Below are 20,008 nucleotides of genomic sequence, written 5' to 3'. Positions count from 1 at the left end.
ACATATTTTTTTGAAAAGCTTCCAGAATCTCCCTTCCATTTTTTCCCTCCTCTTATTTTCTTCGCATCCCTCCCTCCTCCTCCTCCTCCTCCTCCTCCTCCTCTTCCTCCTCCTCTTCATCTCTTCTCTCCTCTTCTTTTAAGAGGCCCGAGAGCCGAGGCGCGCGCTGCAGGGTGCCATCCACCGCCTGTTAATTTTTTTTTTTTTTTTAGGCGAATCTTTGGACTGCACACGAGCCTCTGTCTCCCCCGGTCTGCCCGCCTGCCCGCGAGCACTGAGAGCGCGAGGCACCCCGCGGAGGGAGCTGTCCGGTGCTGAAGTTGCATTTCTGTCTCCCTCGCTGCGAGAGGACTAAACCGAAGAGGAGGCAGCGACAGTCAGAGAAACTGCAAAGAAACAAGACGCCGCTGTTGGTTGAACGTCAACTCTTTTACCGGGTCAGTTCACCGCTCGCGCTTCTTCCAAAAAAACCCGAAGACAATCTTTGCCGCCGGTTCTTGTCGGTGTGTGACGGGGCGAAACCATCACGCTGGCCTCGGTGATCGGCTGTGTTTGTTGTGAGTGTGTGTGGTTGTGTTTGTGAGTGTGTGTGTGTGTGTGTGTGTGTGTGTGAGTGTGAGTGTGTGTGTGAGTGTGTGTGTGTGTGCGTGTGTGTCGGTGTCGGTGTCGCACCATCATGCCAAGGTCTTTCCTGGTGAAAAAGGTGAAACTGGATGATTTCTCCACCGGGGCGGATTTGGAGAACGCCTACCGGCACAGGACAGACCTCAGCCTGCGGCTCCATGACAAAGGTAGGTCAGGCTGCCTACACAAGCAGCATTAACAGGTGTCTTGAAAACAAGTCAGTCTCAAAGAGGAGGAGGAGGAGGAGGAGGAAGAGAAGAGGTTTCCAAAGGGAGACTAAAAGGTGGATTTACCTGTTGTATGCTAGAGGGATTCCCTGACTGTGACTGTTCTTTAAACTCGGCACCATTGGTTGACACACGGGTGCAGTCCTGCAACTCTGAACACAAAAATAACTATAATACTCACCTAGTGTATCAATAATGCTCCATAATGAGTTTATAGTGAGCGGGAATCACTGTTGCTCTCTATTTCTGTACACAATCCGATTTACCTGTAGCCTTTCCATTGAAACTTATTATTATTGGCTACTTGTAGGGTGATGCGGGTGTACTTGAGGCAAACAGGTACAGCAGCTTATAGCAGACAGTATCGAGTTATTACATAGTCTAGTTATTGCATTTGTCTTGCATGTTTCAAAGCGTTACATTGGTGGAGATTGTAAGAGGTTTTGCACTTTATATGACTATACGAGTAGAGAGATGAGAGTGGGAGGGCACGAAAAACCACAGAATAACTGCCAATCTCAATAATCATACACACGGTGAGAGTAACCACAGCACCGCTTCATTTACTGGGAGCATATATGATAGAGCAGAGTTGATTTTTTAGCGGTTGGTCGGTTGTAGGAGTTGCTACTGAAGCGGAAAGGTCACTTGAGAAATCAACTAAATCCAGCGCATCCCATGTTTCATCGATTTTGGCTCATAGTCAGAAGGGACTTTTTTCCCTCCTACGCAGGCTAAAAGGTTAAAAGAGATGAAGACGGGACAGCGGTTATTAATATCTGGTCCACTTTTACTTGGTTTTGTGGAATTACTGAGCCGACAGGTCACTTGGAATCAAAATGTTTAATTCATAAACCTGCTCTTAACTGGACATGCTTCTGCAGTGTGGGGTTTAACATGTGGAAGGCATTGCATAAAAACTTTATATGTTTATAGTAGAGAAAATAACCTGACAAAACATTATGACACTTGAATGTTTGATACGTATATTTATACCTGTTTGTTTCACTGACAGCAGGTGCAGCAATAAAAACAGCTACAACTCAGATATTCTTTCTGCAACAATACTGTGTCCAAAAACCACAACCACCAATGTACTCCGGATTTGTTCTTCTTGGTCGCATAAAATTAGCCTCATGCATCACAGTCACATATCCTTTCATTCTGCATTGTCTGAGCTCAGTGTCCAGGTGTGCCTGTCCCGTTTTTTTTTTTTTTGCAGTGTTGGCAGATTTCTGCACAATGATATCTCGCCAAGCCTTTCTGTGGAGAAATGCATTGCTGCCATAAGCTGTCATATTATAGAGACACAGAAAGACAAAATAGGATCAGAATTGCCTCTTATCTCACTTAACTGTTGAATATAAGTTAATGGTAATAGATTCTGAATTTAAGTAGTAATTTGATCCAAATTGATTGCCTTGGAATAACTGTTTAATATGGATAATAGTTTATTTTTGTAGCATATAATATTTATATTTTTAGATTGACTTTCTGGCCATAATAGGCCCTGCTGCATGTATCCTAAAGCGACAGTGTGACTCATTGTGTTGTGCTGCCCTGTGCTGCTCTGAAGCTGTGAACTTCCCCACACCCTCCGACAGCGTGCGTCACATTTTACACACACAAAAAAACCCAGAGATGCCTTTTCCATGTAAATTAAGCCACTGACTGCACTGCTTCCACCCCAGTGTCATTGACAGGCTGTTGCACATCAACGTGTTCATTCATATGCGCGTTTTTTTTTTTTTTTGTGCATGCATCTCTCTGCTCATGTCAGTGGTGTATTTATAATGTCGAGGTTAACAAGCCCTGCTCGGCTTGACACGCGATCTGCCGCCTCAGCAGCACCGTGCAGCGCTGCCTGTCCCGGCCACCTTTTGTCTCCATCCCTAACACTTGATGGCAACAGCTTAATGCGGCTGCCTGCTATACACAGTGCAGTACGGGCTCTACCCCACAACAAGAGCGTCTGCATGTTATAGGAACAACTTTCTGCCTGAACGAAGCGGAGTTTGGAATAATTTATATCCCACCCGTGTTCCGTGCGTTGTGCGTGATGGGAGTGTGTATCCAGATGGGACGCCGTGGCAGATATAAAGTAGCTGTTATCATATGTAGACAGATATGTGGTGTCAGGTGGAGCTTGTTGCTTCTGCGTCTAACTCAAAAATCCTCTGAGAGACTGGAGGAATAATAACAACGGGAATTCCTTATAGGAGGAAAAACCCTGATAGTATATTCTTGTCATGGCTGCAGGTTCAGACTGTTTTATGTAGAATAAGATGATAATGCCAGAAATGAATCACATCTGTCTTCCTAAAAACTGTTAAAGTTTGGAAGTCGTTACCTGCAGAAAAATAATCTCATCTGCAACCAAGGTTTTCTTTTCTTGTCTAAAAATACTCCCAAAAGAAATTCTCTGAATCTTGATATTTACTTAATTTATTTAAAGCTATTTTTTAATTTTCTTTTTCTGTGTGTGCATCTGTGAATAGTAAATAGTTTTTTGGATGGCTCAACATGGATGTAACTTTTTTTTAAAAAAGTTATCCATGTAGGATTTGGTTATGTATTAGATTAATATTTGTTGCATTTTAATAAACAGAAAAGGAGGGAAAAAAGCCTAGTTTCTTATATTTTGTATACAACTTGTGTTTATAGACTTTACTGTACAATTGCGAACAGTTCAGTCTGGTCTCTAATTTAAAGTGTTAATTTTAACCTCCTAAACTGTTGCACAGTTTAAAAGGCAGTAAACCACAAAGACATGTTTTTGCATAATGAGTACAGTCTTTGTTCATGAGTAAACAAAAGAGACAGTAAATAACCAGAAAACAACATGTGAGTGAAGACAAACTTGTAGATCCCCACCAAAAAACACGTTTAGTCAGTGAATTGAATCTAAGGGTGTTTTTAATACAGTCTGAGCTTGCACATGCTAGTTTAATGTACTGTATGTGCAGTGTATACTGTGCATGTAATTATGCATTTCCATATGTAGGCTGTTACCAAATGAAGAAATATTCACGTTTCTAATTCCCCCTAAAAACACTTAGAATTGAAAAGAACGGCATTTTCGGATAAGCATGTAACTAGAGGGAGTGGTCGCATCATCCAACCTGCTTTAGAAAGAATTTTAACTAACTGTATTTTTCCTGTAAGGCTCACTGTGCAAGTCTTCAACCCCCTCTGATCTGTAAAAATGCACCATACCGTTGACTGCAACGACTGAGCGTGTGCAGCAGCCCTGCTGTCACTGTGCCATCGACCTGCACCGCACTGGATCTGCCTGTGGTGCTGATGCTCATTTTCACATGCTAAATCAGCTCTCTCAAGTTCAGGGTCAGCTTGTGTGCATTCATCTTTCACAGAGGAAATGTTTTAACTGCAGCCTTTAAAGACTGAGAGGAGTTATATCGCTGAATTATTTGTGGACTTATACTGCAGACTGTTTTCACATTCCACTACTGGCCACAGGTGTGCAGGGCAGAGACAGATGTTCTGTGTTGCAATATGCCAATTTAGTCTTTCGCATTTGTTAAAAGTTGTTAAAAGTAGTTGCTGCTGCAGTACTGATGGTGAGTTTATGCCATGCGCTACCACTAATGCAGGGTAAATGCGGGGTAATTGACTTGGCATAGTTTTTGCACTATTACAACAGGGCAGATAGAGGATGAAGGACTGTGAGTATAATCATAGTATGTGCACCTGTATGTCTGACAGGCAGCAGGTTATTAAAGTCTGTATCAGTACATTTAGAGTGAGAGCAGGATCACAATACTTTGTGCCCCTTAAAAAACAGAATGATGCCTTTTATTTAACAGCAATACAGTGTATAACCACAGATTAACTGGTTAAATATATAAAGTTGCTGACCTGGGATCAGCTCTAATGCAGCCTTCTGTTTCACCCACTGTGCAGCCATTTTTCACATTTCTTTTCTGCTCTTTAAAGGAAAATGCATCTGGCATCTATACACACACAGTACAATGCCACCTTTCATGTCAACTTTTGTTTCCCTCCATTCCCTCACACTTCAGTTACTTTTGTTACATACAACATACAGTAATGCACCAGGAACAAGTTACTGGTTGAATGAACCAGCTGTTTGGAATATTTTATGTCGACTCTCTATATTCTGTGTTATAACAGATGCATTCAAGTGGGATGCAGAAGCAGAATAAACACCAGTGGCCCGCTGTATATCGCTAATGGTTTAATGTAGTTGTTTACATCCGTGACTATGCAGTTATTTAATTACACCAATTCAGACTGCATCCTGCTGGCCATTATACTGAATCTCCACCAGTACTGTGAAGACGGATATGCTTGGGAAAAGAGGACTATCTGATTTCACTGCCTTCTTTGGTGTAATATAAACTGCAGGTCTCTGTGGTGGTGAGCGAGAATTTTTGCACATGTGCCTCTCAAGGTGGTTTTACAAAAGCAAATTTAAATTCTTTACTATCAGTTATGTCAGTGGCTACATCAGGGACAAATATCTCCGATTCCCATGTCAGTGTTCAGTGTAAATCCATTTTTATTAAAACATCCATTTCAGCGCTCTATCTCCTAATACTGTTTTATTGTTTTTCCATAACAGGTGGTTACATCAGTGACTACATCAGCCCTGGTGTGTACGATGGTGAGAGTGACAGCGGGATCAAGGTGCCCTCCCCTGACCCCCTCTACGATGGTATCCACAGTGACTACGGGGCCCCTGACTCTGAGTCTCCTGACAGCCCCGGCTCAGAAATCACTGATGGTTACATCAACGGAGACGCTGCGGTGAGTGAGGGTTACACAGTTGATGCCTTCTTCATCACAGACGGTCGCTCGAGGAGGAAAGCCATCGGCAGCCCCAGGACCATCCAGAGGCACACCTGCAACGAGTGCGGCAAAACCTACGCCACGTCTTCCAACCTGAGCCGGCACAAACAGACACACCGCTCACTGGACAGCAAGTTGGCAAAGAAGTGTCCGACCTGCGGGAAGGTGTACGTGTCCATGCCCGCCATGGCCATGCACCTGCTCACGCACGACCTCAAGCACAAGTGCGACGTGTGCGGGAAAGCGTTCAGTCGACCTTGGCTTTTACAGGGCCACATGCGCTCTCACACGGGCGAGAAGCCGTTCGGGTGCGCCCACTGCGGGAAGGCCTTCGCAGACCGCTCGAACCTGCGCGCTCACATGCAGACCCACTCGGCCTTCAAGCACTTCAAGTGTAAACGCTGCAACAAGACCTTCGCGCTCAAGAGTTATCTGAACAAGCACTACGAGTCTGCCTGCTTCAAAGGCCCCTTCGCTCCTCTTGGCCCCCTAGATGCATGACCCCCTGCATAGATTAAACAGACAAAACTGCAGACATAAATTACCATTATCCTTACAGACTGAACTGCAGACACAAACAATCTATTTTTGGTCAGAATATGACCTTGCTTTCCCTCCACTCTCACTCCCCACCCGCCCCCCACACCACCACCTTGCTTTCCCTTGGAGCCTATTCATGATGATGAAGATAGCACAATTTTTCTCCTTGAGATTTGCCCACTTAAGGATTTAACTGATCTACGCATGCACTTCCTCAAAAAAAACTCTTCACCTCCTCTTCCTCTGTCTGTTCTGGATAGAGACAATAATACAAACTTGGCTTCCTTCTGGCATCTAGATACAGTACGACAGTATACAATGATGATGAGGATGATGACAAAGACAATAGTAGGCCTATAGCTACTGGTTCCTCCCTGCACTGAAACGCAGTGAAAGAGTTTTTCCTTCTGATTTTGTTTTTTTTTGGGGGGGAATAATAGTAATAATAATAGTAATAATAATGATAATAATAATGTTCTGCTGCACCAAGTGACCATATTCTCTCCACCACTGAGGTAAAATACTACTTATTTATTTATTTATTCATGTACCTATTTATTTATTTATTCATTTATTTATTTTGTAACATTTTTGCTTAATTTTATTTGTCGTAAGTTTATACTTGATTTGATAACAATGAAGTAATATCGTTTCATATTTGTTGCACTTTAATTTCTGTATATGTACTATGTAGGGATTTTGCCAACCTCTTTTTTTATCACTACAGGCCAAAGCATATGTCACTTTTTTGAGTACTATTTTTTCCTATTATGTTGTTTACCTTTTTCTTACTAACGTTATTGCATGCAAAAAAATAATGAAATCTATGCCAACATCATAAAAAGCTTATGATTTTTTGCCAAAATCCTATAGATAGAACCTGAGGGCAATATTTTTCTCTTGGAGCCTCCGTAGGACTCTTTAAAAGCAATAATCACCTAATGCATGGTATTTTATGATGAAGTTATGAAGTATTACCTACTACTGTATAGCAGTTTAAAAATCAGGTATGTTTTACTTCACCTATAGTCATAAACAGAAAAATACTAATATTACAGACATCAGGGAACATGCCAATGTAGTGTTAGAGAAACAAAAAGAAAAGTCCTGTCTTTCCTCTCTTGTTATGCACTGCCTGCCTCTTAGTGAGTAGAACTAACGTAGGATGTAGGCTAGAGAGGCTGGGATCAGCTGCCTGCTGGGTGTGAGGCCTATTGTAGGATAACTATGGCCCTTACAGACCCATGCTAGGCTAATTCTAGCATGAAATAAGCCTGCTAACAATAACCAGGAGATGCCTAACTTTGGATTAGACCTTGCAACAGTTTACTCAGATTGGATCACTGGCCATTCGTGTGAGATTAGTGGTTTGTTAAAGGTTTTGTGATGTTAAAATGACACTTAAATGTGTTTGAAACATCATTTCCTTGTCATGTGGCCAAATAATATAATAACAGGCCTTCAACAAGCTTTTAATAACCCTAGGAGATCTATCTTATCCTGATACAAACAATAAAATAAGGTTAAGACAGAATCAGACTGAAATGGCAAATTTTGCCGTGTAAGGTGCACCAACCTGAAGTGATGCTTAGTATACATGAGGTTCAGCAATTTTCTGTATACTTTCAGAAGAAAACTGAGTCAAAGTTGGTGCATCGTTGAAGTTGGGCTGAGGTCAACTTTAAATGCAATGCATTATTCAACTACCCCTCCAGTGCACTTCTAAACCATAAAGCGTGCATTCTTCAACCACAGAAAAAGCATGCACTTTAGCGAGATTGGCCTGATTGCTGTTACATTAACTGTTACAGTCCCACATACATTAGACCGAGTCCTGATTATTCTGCAGTAGGCCCCATTCATCCCAACTGGGCCAACCATAGGCTAACTCTATGAGTGATATACCTACAGACAGGCTAACTCAAATCAACCCCGACCCATAGACGGTTTAACCTTTGATCTAACTGGCCAATACCAGTGTTGCTGAACCCAGTTCTCTGCAGCTCAGAAACCTTTTCTACAGATTCATGGAGCTTCCCGGGAGACAGACTGAGGACACACAAAAAGATTTGGATGCTTGTTTATGTTATATGCCATATGTGTTGTAACTTTGTATAGACACATACACACACACACACTCAGCGCCTGCTGATGAGCTGTTGGAGGAGACCCAGAGAGAGAGTCTGTGGTGTCTTGTTAAAGCCCTCTGCAGTCAAACTTTCAACAGTTGAAAAGAAATGGGGTTTATATTCAGATGTGAATCTGACAAAGGAGTTTTGATGTTTCCTCAGGCATGAGATTACCCAATTAGAGATGGGGTTGACTGATATCCAAGGCCATTTTAGGGATATATGGACAAAAGGAGAGTCTGCACTGAAACATGCACCCATTACCTAATTTCATTTACATCCCAGAGATAAAGTTGTAAAACCTGCATGACATCAAAGGCAAATCAGGTCTGACAATGCTCTGAAGTCAAAAAGTCTCTATTTTGTGATAAAAGTGTTATATTGCAGGAGACAATACAATCTTTTATTCTTTTACAAAAATGAAACTCACAAGTCAATAACAATGAGGCAGTCTTTGTTTTGACTGGGGGAATCAGTGTATGAGTCAGCAAATTGCAGGTCTTATCTATCTCCCTGATGTGTGAACTAGATTTGAGCTGCAATTACTTCAATTTGTATCAGACGATTAGTCGTAAAACTCTTTGTTAGGGCTTACATCTTTGTCTTTTTAATTCATAAACGTGAATACAAATACGATTCAATATTAAACGCACAAATATAGCAAAGAAATGCCACTTAATTCTCTATATGCAAAGAAAGCAAAAACATTACCTGCATACAGTATTTCTTAACACTTCTTGGGGACATCTATCACTTGTGGATACATATATAAATAACAAAAAGCTTCTATTTTACCCACTGAATCTAAAACTTCCAACTCTGTGAAAATGATAACAGTAACAACATAATCTCAGCAGTAGTGATTGATCACAGGATGAAGGTGTCATAGTTGCTGAACAAACTGCTGAGAGTATCTCTGGCTGCGATGTCTCCAGTTGTTGTTTACGTGTCACAAATTGTATCCTCGTGTGTTAAAACTCTGGTTGCAATTTTGCATTGCAGTCAAACATCTTTGGCTAAAGTTGTTGCCGTGTGGTGGTTTTAAGGCAGACAGGTTCAGTTTGTGTGTTTGTCTGTCTCTGGGTGAGCTCCAGATCTGTTCTCTCCAAGCACTTCCATTCTAGTCATCTCCACCTTAACGAAAGTAGCACAATGAAACTAACTAGAATTCAGGTAGAGAAGAATTAAAAACCTTGTACTAGCTTGACCTCTCTTCTTTTTTTGTATTTCCAAGTTAAAGAATGATGATAACCTAAATAATCATTTATTGCAAGAGGGTTTGTAAAGAATCCTTTGGATTGAGACATTTTTACTGCTGTATAGTGATATCTGACACACCTTGTCTCAGGAGGTCTGGCTCTCTGGTGCAGAGAGAGGATCTCCTGGGTTTTTTTGAGCCAGTATTCAGACAATGTAAGCACAATGAACACAAAGCATTTTGTGGCACTTCATAATAAAGAATAATCTTAACCAACAAAGGCACTTTGTTGTAGTTTTGTGTGTTGTTTTGAGATATAATAAAGTCTTTTTTCTGTCATGATAAATTCACACAAACTTGTGCTTGAATGGTAAGTAATGTAGGTTCTTCACTCCTTTTAAACCCTGTTGAACATACATTTCTCTTCTGCCAGCTGTGTGTGTTTTAAAGCAATTTATGCTGATAAAGTAAATTTATCTTTTAGGTCAGAAGAGTGCTGAGTACATTTTCATAGAATAACACTCATTCTGGACCCATACTTGTATTGGCTTTGTCAATATTGTATGTTTAAAGAGAGACTGGGTTAACATTGGTGCACAGTGTGCTCATTAGCACTCTTTAGGCTGGAAGCTATCTACCAGTAATGGGCTGCCTGGATGCTTACAGCAATACAGCAGATTGTTAATTCAATATTTGGACATTTAGCAGTGGTTAGAGTGTCACTTAAAGTCCCCCTCCACTCTAAAATGTGTTGCGCTTATTGTTACTTCAGTTGGATGTTTGACCTTCACTGTGCAGAATGATGAAGGTGCAGTTTGACACACATTCATCTGCTGAAAAGGGAGTTTCTGTGACTCTGATTCACCTTAAATCTGAGTTAAAGGAGGGTGTGTCTACAAGCATGATTTGTGACATAACATTAACAGTGAAGTAGGAAACATCTTAAGGTCAAGTGGTTTCAATATTTGCATATTCATAGATTCTGCATTTTTCAATGAGGGAGAAGGAGTAGATTTAGTTTTTAAGTATTTATAACCACATAATTGATGTCTGTTGCGGAAAGACCATTTCATACAGAAATTACTATTCAAAGCAGAGTAATGTTATGTCTTAAAATATGTCTGAAGAGGATCTTTGAAGGAATAGTTCCACATTTTGAGAGATATGCTTATTTTCGTTCTTGAAAGGGTTAAATGACAAAATTGATGCCATTCTCATGTCTCTGTGTTACCGGTGCTTCAAAAGTTCAAAAATTCACCTACCAACACCCCTTAATTTTATTTATTAACACATTTAATCATTTTTGTGTAATCTGTACCCAGACAGAAATGTAAAAACAATTAGTGCCAAGACATTGTTACAGTACATAACACATGTACAGTTTAAACAAATGATAATAATAAGTCTAATAAGTCAGCTTTAGAGGAATCGGTAGGTACATTTTTTTTATCCATGCTAGCTGTTCCCCGCTGTTTTATGCTAAGCTTCCTGGCTCCAGCTGCATAGTTTGCGTACAGACATGAGAGTGGTAATGATCTTCTATTGTAACTGTAGGCAAGAAAGTGAATCCTCTTTCCCAAAATGTTGCACTATTCTTTTAAACTTTATAAGTCACATGTCACATGTTTGACAACAACAGTCTATTGTCATTTAAACGTCATTTATCAATATGATATAATGTTACAAATACATGAGACAAACTGGAAGCTTATGTTCATTCTGGTTTCCTATTTCAAGATTTTCTCACATATTTTAATCAAAGCGGATTTGTTACTAATACAAATACAGAGTAGCAGCAGTAGATAGCTCCTTGCGTTAGCCAACGCAACAGTTAGCTTGTTGTAACAGCCTGAAGGACTCTATACATCCATGGAAGGACTGTTACGGACTCTTGTCAAGCTAGCGGGAGAAATTATCTGGCCTGTGCAGTGCAGCAGCTGCAGGACACTGCCAGGGAGGCTGGAGAGAGAAGCAACCGGAGAAACAACCAGGAGATTTAGCTTGTTTGTCATTGTCGCTAATGATATCAGACTGGTTAACCAGCAGCCACAAAGTTCTATTAACTAACAAACAAGATGACCAACAGCCACAAATGGACGTTATGACATGAATACTTCATCTCCATGATAGAAAGAAGAAGACGTCAGATAACGTGAGTCAGATACAGCTTCTCTCTCTGTGTCTCTTTGGTCGCTAATTTCATCTCTGATGGTTAAATGTCTCTGTGTGGCTTTTTTGTGTTTTTTATCTCCTTAACAAGAATGCAGCAGAGATCATATAGGCTAATGTGTTGTGGGTAACGTTAGTTTGCTTGTTGAAGTTATAGTGAGCTGTCTGGACTCACTCATTCATTCGTTTTTAATTGAGTGATTATTCAGTCACCTGTTGATGTTGTGTGATTAGTGTGCAGGAGGTCTGGCTGCTTGCTTCTGACAGTTTCTTTAGTTTGTTTTAAACTGAGCCGTATATTGAGTAATAGGCCTAAGCTTAAAGTAACCAGAATGACAAGTGTTAACTAGTGGTGTAACTGATGATCCGTGATCCGTACGGATCACCCCCCACGGTTAAGCAGGCATATGAACTGCAGATTAATTGCAAAATTTAATGTCTCATTTAAGACAAGGTAAACAAACTGCTGTAAGTACAAGTCATGGACAGACAGCGTGTTGCTAACAGGGATTTTGAAGAGCAACGATCAAACCAGCGTCTAATTCGGTTCAGAAGTGACATTTGAGTTATGTTTACCTGCTGTTTAATGTGCTGCAGCTGAGCAGCTAATTAGCATCTAGCTGCTAACTGACGTTAGCGGTGAATGTTTGTTATCATCGAGTTTTGATGATGTGGACAGAGGCTGTTTCATTCACTGTTTAAAAGTGGAAGGTTTCGTGCCTCATATTGCAATAACTGAGCATTGAATATTTTATATATTTTATTTCATTTTATCTAAACATTGAACATCTTAAATGTTGTTTTCATTTAAGACCATGGACAAAAGTACCATGCTGTTTCTGGCTGTCAATCCTAATAATGATCTGATCCGTGACTCAAATCCGTGATACGATCCGAACCATGAGTTTTGTGTTCATGTTAACACCCCTAGTGTTAACATGTCAGTTTTGTAGATTAGGCCTATATTTTGTATATCGTACATATAGATAAGGGTGTGTAAGTCATGTATTTGATACATGCATTAATACTTTCTGAGGTGAACCTACACTTTTAGATCTGTGAATGTTTTTAGTGTTCAATCTTTCTTGTATTCAGCACTGATCTGAACCTGTATCACATTATAAGCTTTGTGCTACTTTATATATTTCTGTATACTAAGAAAATACATAAGAAACACATGTAAATCATGTGATATCTTGTCTATTTTTGATGAGAACATAAATTTGTTGTCACAATAGAACAGTGTTATAAATTTGAATTTCACTTTGTTGGTAAAATGACACATTTGAACCACTCCATGGCTAAAATGAGCACTTCGTTGTTTAGAGACATTATGTAGGCTATATGCTAAATGTATTTAAAGAAGCAGCCTTTTCACCACTCAGGGGTTTTTGTTTTTGAAAGCAAATTGTTTTATTGGCATATAAAATTGCCCCCACCCCTCGGATTTCATCAGGTGGGGGACAATGATATAGTTTGATGCGGTGTGTTGTAAGATTCCATGTTGGTTTTCCTACTGTCCTCCCCAATTTTTTGAGTCACCAGCCGCCACTGCTCTACACTTACACAGTGATGGACAGTAAAATAAGGGGATGCTAATAGAGAGAATAGGAAAGTTTGTTCTTCATTACTGTAATCTTTTTATAAAAAGAAAGACTTCTAAGGACTTGATGTCAGTGTGTGAAGTGTTGAGAGGAATGTAAAGCAATACCACTCTTACAGAAAGATGGAAATTGAAATACACTGATGGAGAGTTGAAATGTAACACTTGCTGGACTTTATTTTTCTTTACAACAATAAAAAAAAATGAAAGCACAAGGGCAGAGGATCACATTGTTGTTGTGATCCAGGGCAGAACAAAACCACAGGTGTTATAGCAGCTGCGGTCATGTGGGCTTACTGTGAAATTGCAGGCATTATGTAAACCATGGGAAATTGACCAACTAACTGTAATCTTGCAATGACTTTGAATTAAAGGTGAACTGATTAGGCATCATTCCAGCTGGACCTCACTTCAAACTAACTCATTACAGAGGCTGCTGGTTTTAGGGCTTGACACAAATTCTGCAGAAGTACACAACCTGTAACTAATGCCCTGTCTCTTTTTTATTTTGTTGTCATCAATAAAACTTTCAGTGATGTCTTTCACATACATTATGAGGCTTTAAAATTTGTATGATCACCTGTTACATCATACTGTATGATGCAGCCTATATCCTCGAGTGAAGTTACAGTCCAACCTGGCTGTTAGCTCATAAGAACAGACAGTCAAAATCTATTGTTGCTATGCCAACACTTGTGGTATCCGAGGCTAACCATCTATGGTATCTATAGTAGTAAACTAAACTGCCTCAACAAAGACACAATGCAGCACTTTGTAGCTTTATGAAGTATGGTACATCTCCCGATTCTAACCAGAAAATTGGTTTCACAGCAGTTGCAAAAAGACAGAGAAGTGACTGCCCACGCCTGTGAATCACCTTCTCCTCCCTCCCTCCAGGCATCAAACTTCTCATCTCTCTCTTTTCTCTCTTATCTCTCGTCCTTCCCTTCTTGTCTCCTCTCCTTTCTCTTCCTCTTCTTCCCTCCCCCTCTGCCACCTGCTTGCTTCTTCCTCCCATCTCTCCTTCCTTCCTCTGTGTGCTCTCCTCTTTACCCCTTTTCCTTCAACCTCTTCTCTCTCTCTCTCTTCTGCCAAGTCAAACCAGGCCATCAGGCCTTTGAGGACCTGAAAGTCATTTAACTCCTGGTAGATAATAAGTCTTAGAATATAGCTCCTCTCAGATAATAAGCTTTATCACTTGATTGCTCTGCACGCTCCCTACTGTCTTTAGATTCATGTCCAGGGACCTACTCAAGCGAATCACACTATTTCCTTCCTGGCAAGTCAAATTAACACTGTGTGAGTGTGTATATCAGCAGTTACACGTAATGGGGAAAGAGGGAGTGCTGAGGGTGCAAAATAAAATCCAAACAGTGATGGTTAAGGTACCAATAGTGAACTTGTTAACACTTAATATTTAACTGCCTGAAAAATCCACAAGTGTGACATAAACTTGTTACTTCACCTCATGCTGATTTTAATTTTGATCAGCTTATTCTCTCCTTTGCTCCTCCTCCTCCTCCTCCTCCCCTCAAATCTCCCTTCATCACTCCTCTCCCACTAACACCACCGCATCATTAGTGGTTCACTTAATCACCACAAATCTAGTACTTGTTGATACGTATTGCAATAAGAATAACGACAAGAATTAAAATGAGTCAATGTAAAAAGGGAACATGAATAAAATTATGTCTATACTCAGTAAAAACAAGTGTAATTTTTAAGGAGAATATGAATAAACACTTACAGTAACAGTAAGTGTCTTTATGACAAAATTGATTCCTGCACAGCAAGGTCACATTAGGTGTGAAAAGATGTAGAATAATATGAGAGGTAGTGACGGCACGGTGATTAACGATGACCTCAAAGTTGTTTGTGATCAGCTGTGGAAACTGTTGTGCAGGATGAGAAAGCTCAAATTTAATGAGTACATCACTCACTCCTTTCTCTCTTTCTTCCCCCGTTCCCTCGTCTCTCATTGTGTCTCCTCTCATTCATGTCACTCCCCTCTCCGTTATATTAGGGAGAGCGGTAATAAGTACAACTTCCTCTTGGGTTCTCTGATGTCATCTGTTAAAGTGGTCATTACTATGTGCTTTATGAGCTAAGTCACGCCATGCTGTGCTGGGAGAGCATGCATCAATTTAGACGATGCTTTTAATAATTAACAAGTCTAAATGTGATCTTTATTGAACCAAAACTTTCATCTACAATCATATTTTTTACTTAACTCTACTATATTACTGAATCCTAAACTAACTGAAGACTGAGGTTCTAATCATTTAATCTAATAACATTTGCAGATTGTCAATGAATGAACATGAATACACAGTTTTGTATTTTTGTATGGAGCTTGAAATTTTAGAAGCGATACATATTCTTTCAGTTTCAGGTGATGTTACCTCAGCTCGGCACAGTCTAATGTAGACATGGATAAATTGTATCGTTCTTTATCTGCTGCGAAACAACCAACGGTGAAGTATCAATGTAGCCACATCTTCAGCTCGCACTCCTGACATGCATGATGTTGAGAGCGTTAGCGGTGTAGAGGACAGGGCTGTCAACGTTCTCACCACATCCCAGGCAATGTGTAGAGCTGGCAGCTGTCATCCGAAACATCAACAGGCTGAAGACAAGTGCTGTTCTCAACTCTGGTAGGTGGAGGTGAGGAATGAAGAGATGTTGAGCTGGTGGATAAACACTCCGGTTTCTCAGTAGTCTCAGTATCTAGTAAGTGGATCGCTTTCTCAATTAACAATTTATTATTGTGTAACTAATGAAATGCAAAGCTGCTAAACACATTTGTCAGTTACAGCTCGCTCAATATGCAACACGCAAATATGCATGTACTACAAGAGATGATATTGATCTGCACAGTAATAAGATGGCAGTTGGGGAACAGTTCATTCCTTTCTCTGTTTCACCTTCCTTCACCCTCTTCTTTTCATGTAAACAGTCAGAAACAGATAACATTTTACATTTTCCCGACAGCTAACACTGTGCTGGTGGATCCACACCTTTATTCCAGCGATACTTGTTGTCAGAAAACAACCATATTCACACTGAAAAACATTTACAGAGGAATATTTGCGGGAAGAAATTGGCATAGTTGCTGCAGAGAAACCTAACAGCACAGCAGAAGAATCTCTTCTTCTGGATGAGACACGTTAAAAAGATGTCAAAGCTGCAAGCACTATGTCTCACCTTAAAAATAGCAGCCACATGTAGCTTGTGTATAGCAACAGGCCTTATACAGTAGAGCTGTTAAACTGGTTTCTTCTCAACCTGTTACAAGTGATGGGTGCTGACAAGATGAAAGTCTGCAATATGTGTATGAGTGCATGTGTGAGAATACATTAATTGCATACAGTAAGTGTGTGTTCATTTGTGTATGGCGTGTGCTGCTTGCAGGGATACATGTGTGTTCGTTATTGTTTGGCTGAAGGCGATATACAGTGGCTCACCTAGTCTGTCTGGAGCTGCTGATTCACTGTTTCTGCAAATAAACAGAACCGCTCCAAGGCCGGCTGCAGGCCCAGGAAATAGACTGCATCGAAGAGGCAAAACCACATCATTTGTCCTACACTGTCAATCAAATTATTTAATTATTCATTAAGCAAGGTGTTCTTTTGGTGACAGTCCAATAGATAAAACTAAGATAAAAGAGGAAAAAAGAACCCATGATAGAATAAAGGTCCAAACACAAGCTTACACATTCATCATAACTCGCTCCTAATTTGATGCCTCTGTGGTGCACTGCAGGCAGCGGATTTGAAGCGTCAGCAGCAGAGCTACTTGCGATTACAGTGACAGAAGATGTTGATGTGTTTTATTTATTGTTTGGTGGCCTGTCGTGAAGTCTCCATTCAGTTACGGACAACTATAAACAAAAAGTCAATACTCTGTGATGCTCCAAATTCAAACTGTGTTCAGAGCAGATAAGTTAAAGTTGATTTTCGCACGTTTGCTCACCGAGCTGCTGAAGACAGATGGCACACTGAAACAGCTTTTGACTCTTTCAGTTTTTATGGCTGTCTCTGTTTAATTAAACTTTTCAAGAATCTACTGATGAGTAATTTATGTTAAATTTCTGTTCATGTTTAAATTAGTATTATTATCATAAGCAGCAGCACCTTCCTCTATCTCCTTCTCTTCTTCTTATTAAAATATCTCCAGTACCAATACAATAACGACACTAGTAAAACCAATAATGATGAATAATGTAGCATACGGCGAACATTACGGCAAGGAAATGACCTTTATAGTAAATGGTTATGCTGTTAGATTTGGTGGTAAAGGCCCTGCTGTCTGATGGAGCTCTCAAGCAACAATGAGGATTGTGCTGGGAGAACTAACCCCCCTATCAAACACATGCATCAGTGGGAGGCAAATACCGGTCTGTGGGCCAAATCCGGACCTGCAGCAAAATTATTTGGCTCTTTGATGAAAGTTGAAGTTTTGATTTTCATAGTTAACATTAAAACTTTTACATCATTTTTCCACAAATTTATTGTAGATTAAAAATACCCAATGAATATAAGCTTGCCCACAGATGATGAGGCATTAATAGCATGGTTGCACCATGCTATTTGAAGAGTGCATGTTGCTGAAATTAAGTCTAATTACCTACCAGAAATTATATTTTAATGTGTGAATTCCAGCTGTTTTAAGTCCGAAAATTTAGCCGATTTGACCAGAACAGATTTGGTTCTCACAAACACATATAGATGGCAGTCTAACAGAAATGGTGTGTTTGATGCCAGTTTTCAACAACATCAGAAATTTCAACCATAAATGAATCAGTAGGATATATTGGTAAATAACCAATAAGGTATGTGTCTTGTCTTGACATATGTTATCAATCAATTCTATTCTGAAATGAATTAAAAGAAATAAACAAACCATATAAGTCTACATTTCCACTTTGCCGGTTAGTGGACCCCAAAATGAAAAAATCCCCCAAAAAACTGGCCAATGGTTGAATCTAATTTCTGACCGTTGACATACCTGAACATTAGATCTTACTAACATCAACAATAGCAAGCTTCAAAACACAGGGAGGAGGATGGGATGGTGCAAGCAACACGGTCACAGGTTGTCATTTGTCACTGACTACCAAACTTCAAGATGGTGAGTTTTTCCTAACGTGAGAGCTGACACCAGAAGGGAGAAACAGAGTAGATAAAAAAGAGAGAGGAGTGGCTTACTGTATATCGGTTTAGTGTCTGTCTGTGTTTGTTTGTTAACCTATATGAACTGAAAGCCAAGCTGAGCCCAGTTCACGTTTGGCGACACAACAAGAGGTGAGTGTGAGTCAAAGGATTACAATTTGATATCCAGTAATTACATTACAGTTATTAATCCCAGTAACACTCCATTACTTTTACACTTGGGGTTCGACGTGCTCGCTGTCTGGAGGGTTGTGTTCAGCTGACAGATTGCTCCAGAGGAGGTGAATTGCAACTTCCAGACTTGTCTTATTTACATGTTGTTTGTTGTGAGCTGGTTTGCTAACATTAGCCACAGGTACGCCTACATTCAGGAGGAAACCTAAAGCTAGTTTTGCTCAGAATTGGAGAGTGTGTAAATGGGGCAGCTGAGGTCGGAACATCTGGAGTGTGCAGTCACAGAGGCTAGGCTAACGCTAGCTGCTGGATTGTCAGTAGATCCTTCCAAACTCAAGTCAAGGAAAAACTCCCTAAAAAAAAAAACTTTAACAGAGAAAAAATGGAAGATACCTCAGGGAGATACAAACTGTATCCTGCCTGCTTGTTAAACCACAAACATCTTATTTTCTCTTATTTTCTATTCTACGTGTGTTAAATACAAAAGATGCAACATGTGGGGTTGGAGGATCTTGAGTTAAAGGCAACTTTGACATAGCTAATGGTCAAGTAATTAAAGTAAAGTAACACATTCCTTTTGCTGCTGAGGAATGAGCAAGTAATGTAACTGCTTTTACAATGAGTAAAGTATAATCAGAAATTGATGACAATTTCCAAGTAGTTAGCAGCTGGTTCAGCCAAAGGCTAAATAGGCAATTAATCCTGTAGACCGAACAACAAATCATGTCACCAGTACTACCTGTGCTGTAATAGAGGGAATGCAAAAGCATGAAGGTATCACAGAGCAATAGTGATACAGAGGACTGTAAGGCTGCCGTGTACACCTGCATGAACATGATTGCATGTTACTAGTCAGCTAATGAATGAGTCTCTGATGGTGAAGCATGAATACAGCAGCTGATGCCAATCACTTAACACGAGTGCTCTACCTGAGCTAAAACAATGCTCCATTAGAGAAGAAGTGCAAATGGCAACAACATAATGTTAACAATTAGTAGGTACTGTTTGAAGGCCATAACATTATGCACACACACACGCACACACACACACACACACACACACACACACACATAAACACACTCAGAAAATAACAGAAATTATTCATCATGTCTCTCAAAAATTTATAGGCATCTTTATTTGACTCGGACGCTGGATGAGAGCACGGGCCCGCCTCTGAGCTCTGTAGCTAAGCAAATACTCCCTCAGAGAGAGAGAGAGAGAAAGAAAGAAAGAAAGAAAGGGAGAGAGAGAGAGAAAGAGAGGTGGAAGGAGAAAAGAGGGAGAAAAGGAAATGAGACTGAGAGGAAAGAGAGAGAGAGAGCATTTAGGTAGTTAAGCTG

General features: G+C 40.2%; 1 protein-coding gene and 1 long non-coding RNA gene across 2 annotated transcripts in view; one reads left to right on the top strand and one right to left on the bottom strand.

The window, feature by feature from the left end:
* The window catches only part of LOC122987263, a 143,460-nt gene that overhangs the window by 31,865 nt on the left and 91,587 nt on the right, over positions 1 to 20,008 (bottom strand). The gene's annotated exons all lie outside the window — the stretch shown is intronic.
* On the top strand, positions 69 to 9,893 carry LOC122987262 (transcriptional repressor scratch 1-like). The gene is made up of 2 exons (XM_044359054.1): positions 69 to 791; positions 5,458 to 9,893. Exons 1-2 carry the CDS (start codon positions 677 to 679, stop codon positions 6,183 to 6,185), a joined length of 843 nt encoding a protein of 280 aa, XP_044214989.1. The 5' UTR covers positions 69 to 676; the 3' UTR covers positions 6,186 to 9,893.

The sequence above is a fragment of the Thunnus albacares genome, chromosome 8 (assembly GCF_914725855.1).
Source record: "Thunnus albacares chromosome 8, fThuAlb1.1, whole genome shotgun sequence".
NCBI classification, from domain to species: Eukaryota; Metazoa; Chordata; class Actinopteri; order Scombriformes; family Scombridae; genus Thunnus; species Thunnus albacares.
The sequence above is the reverse complement of the archived record's forward strand: the minus strand, read 5'-3'. Positions and strand labels throughout refer to the sequence as shown.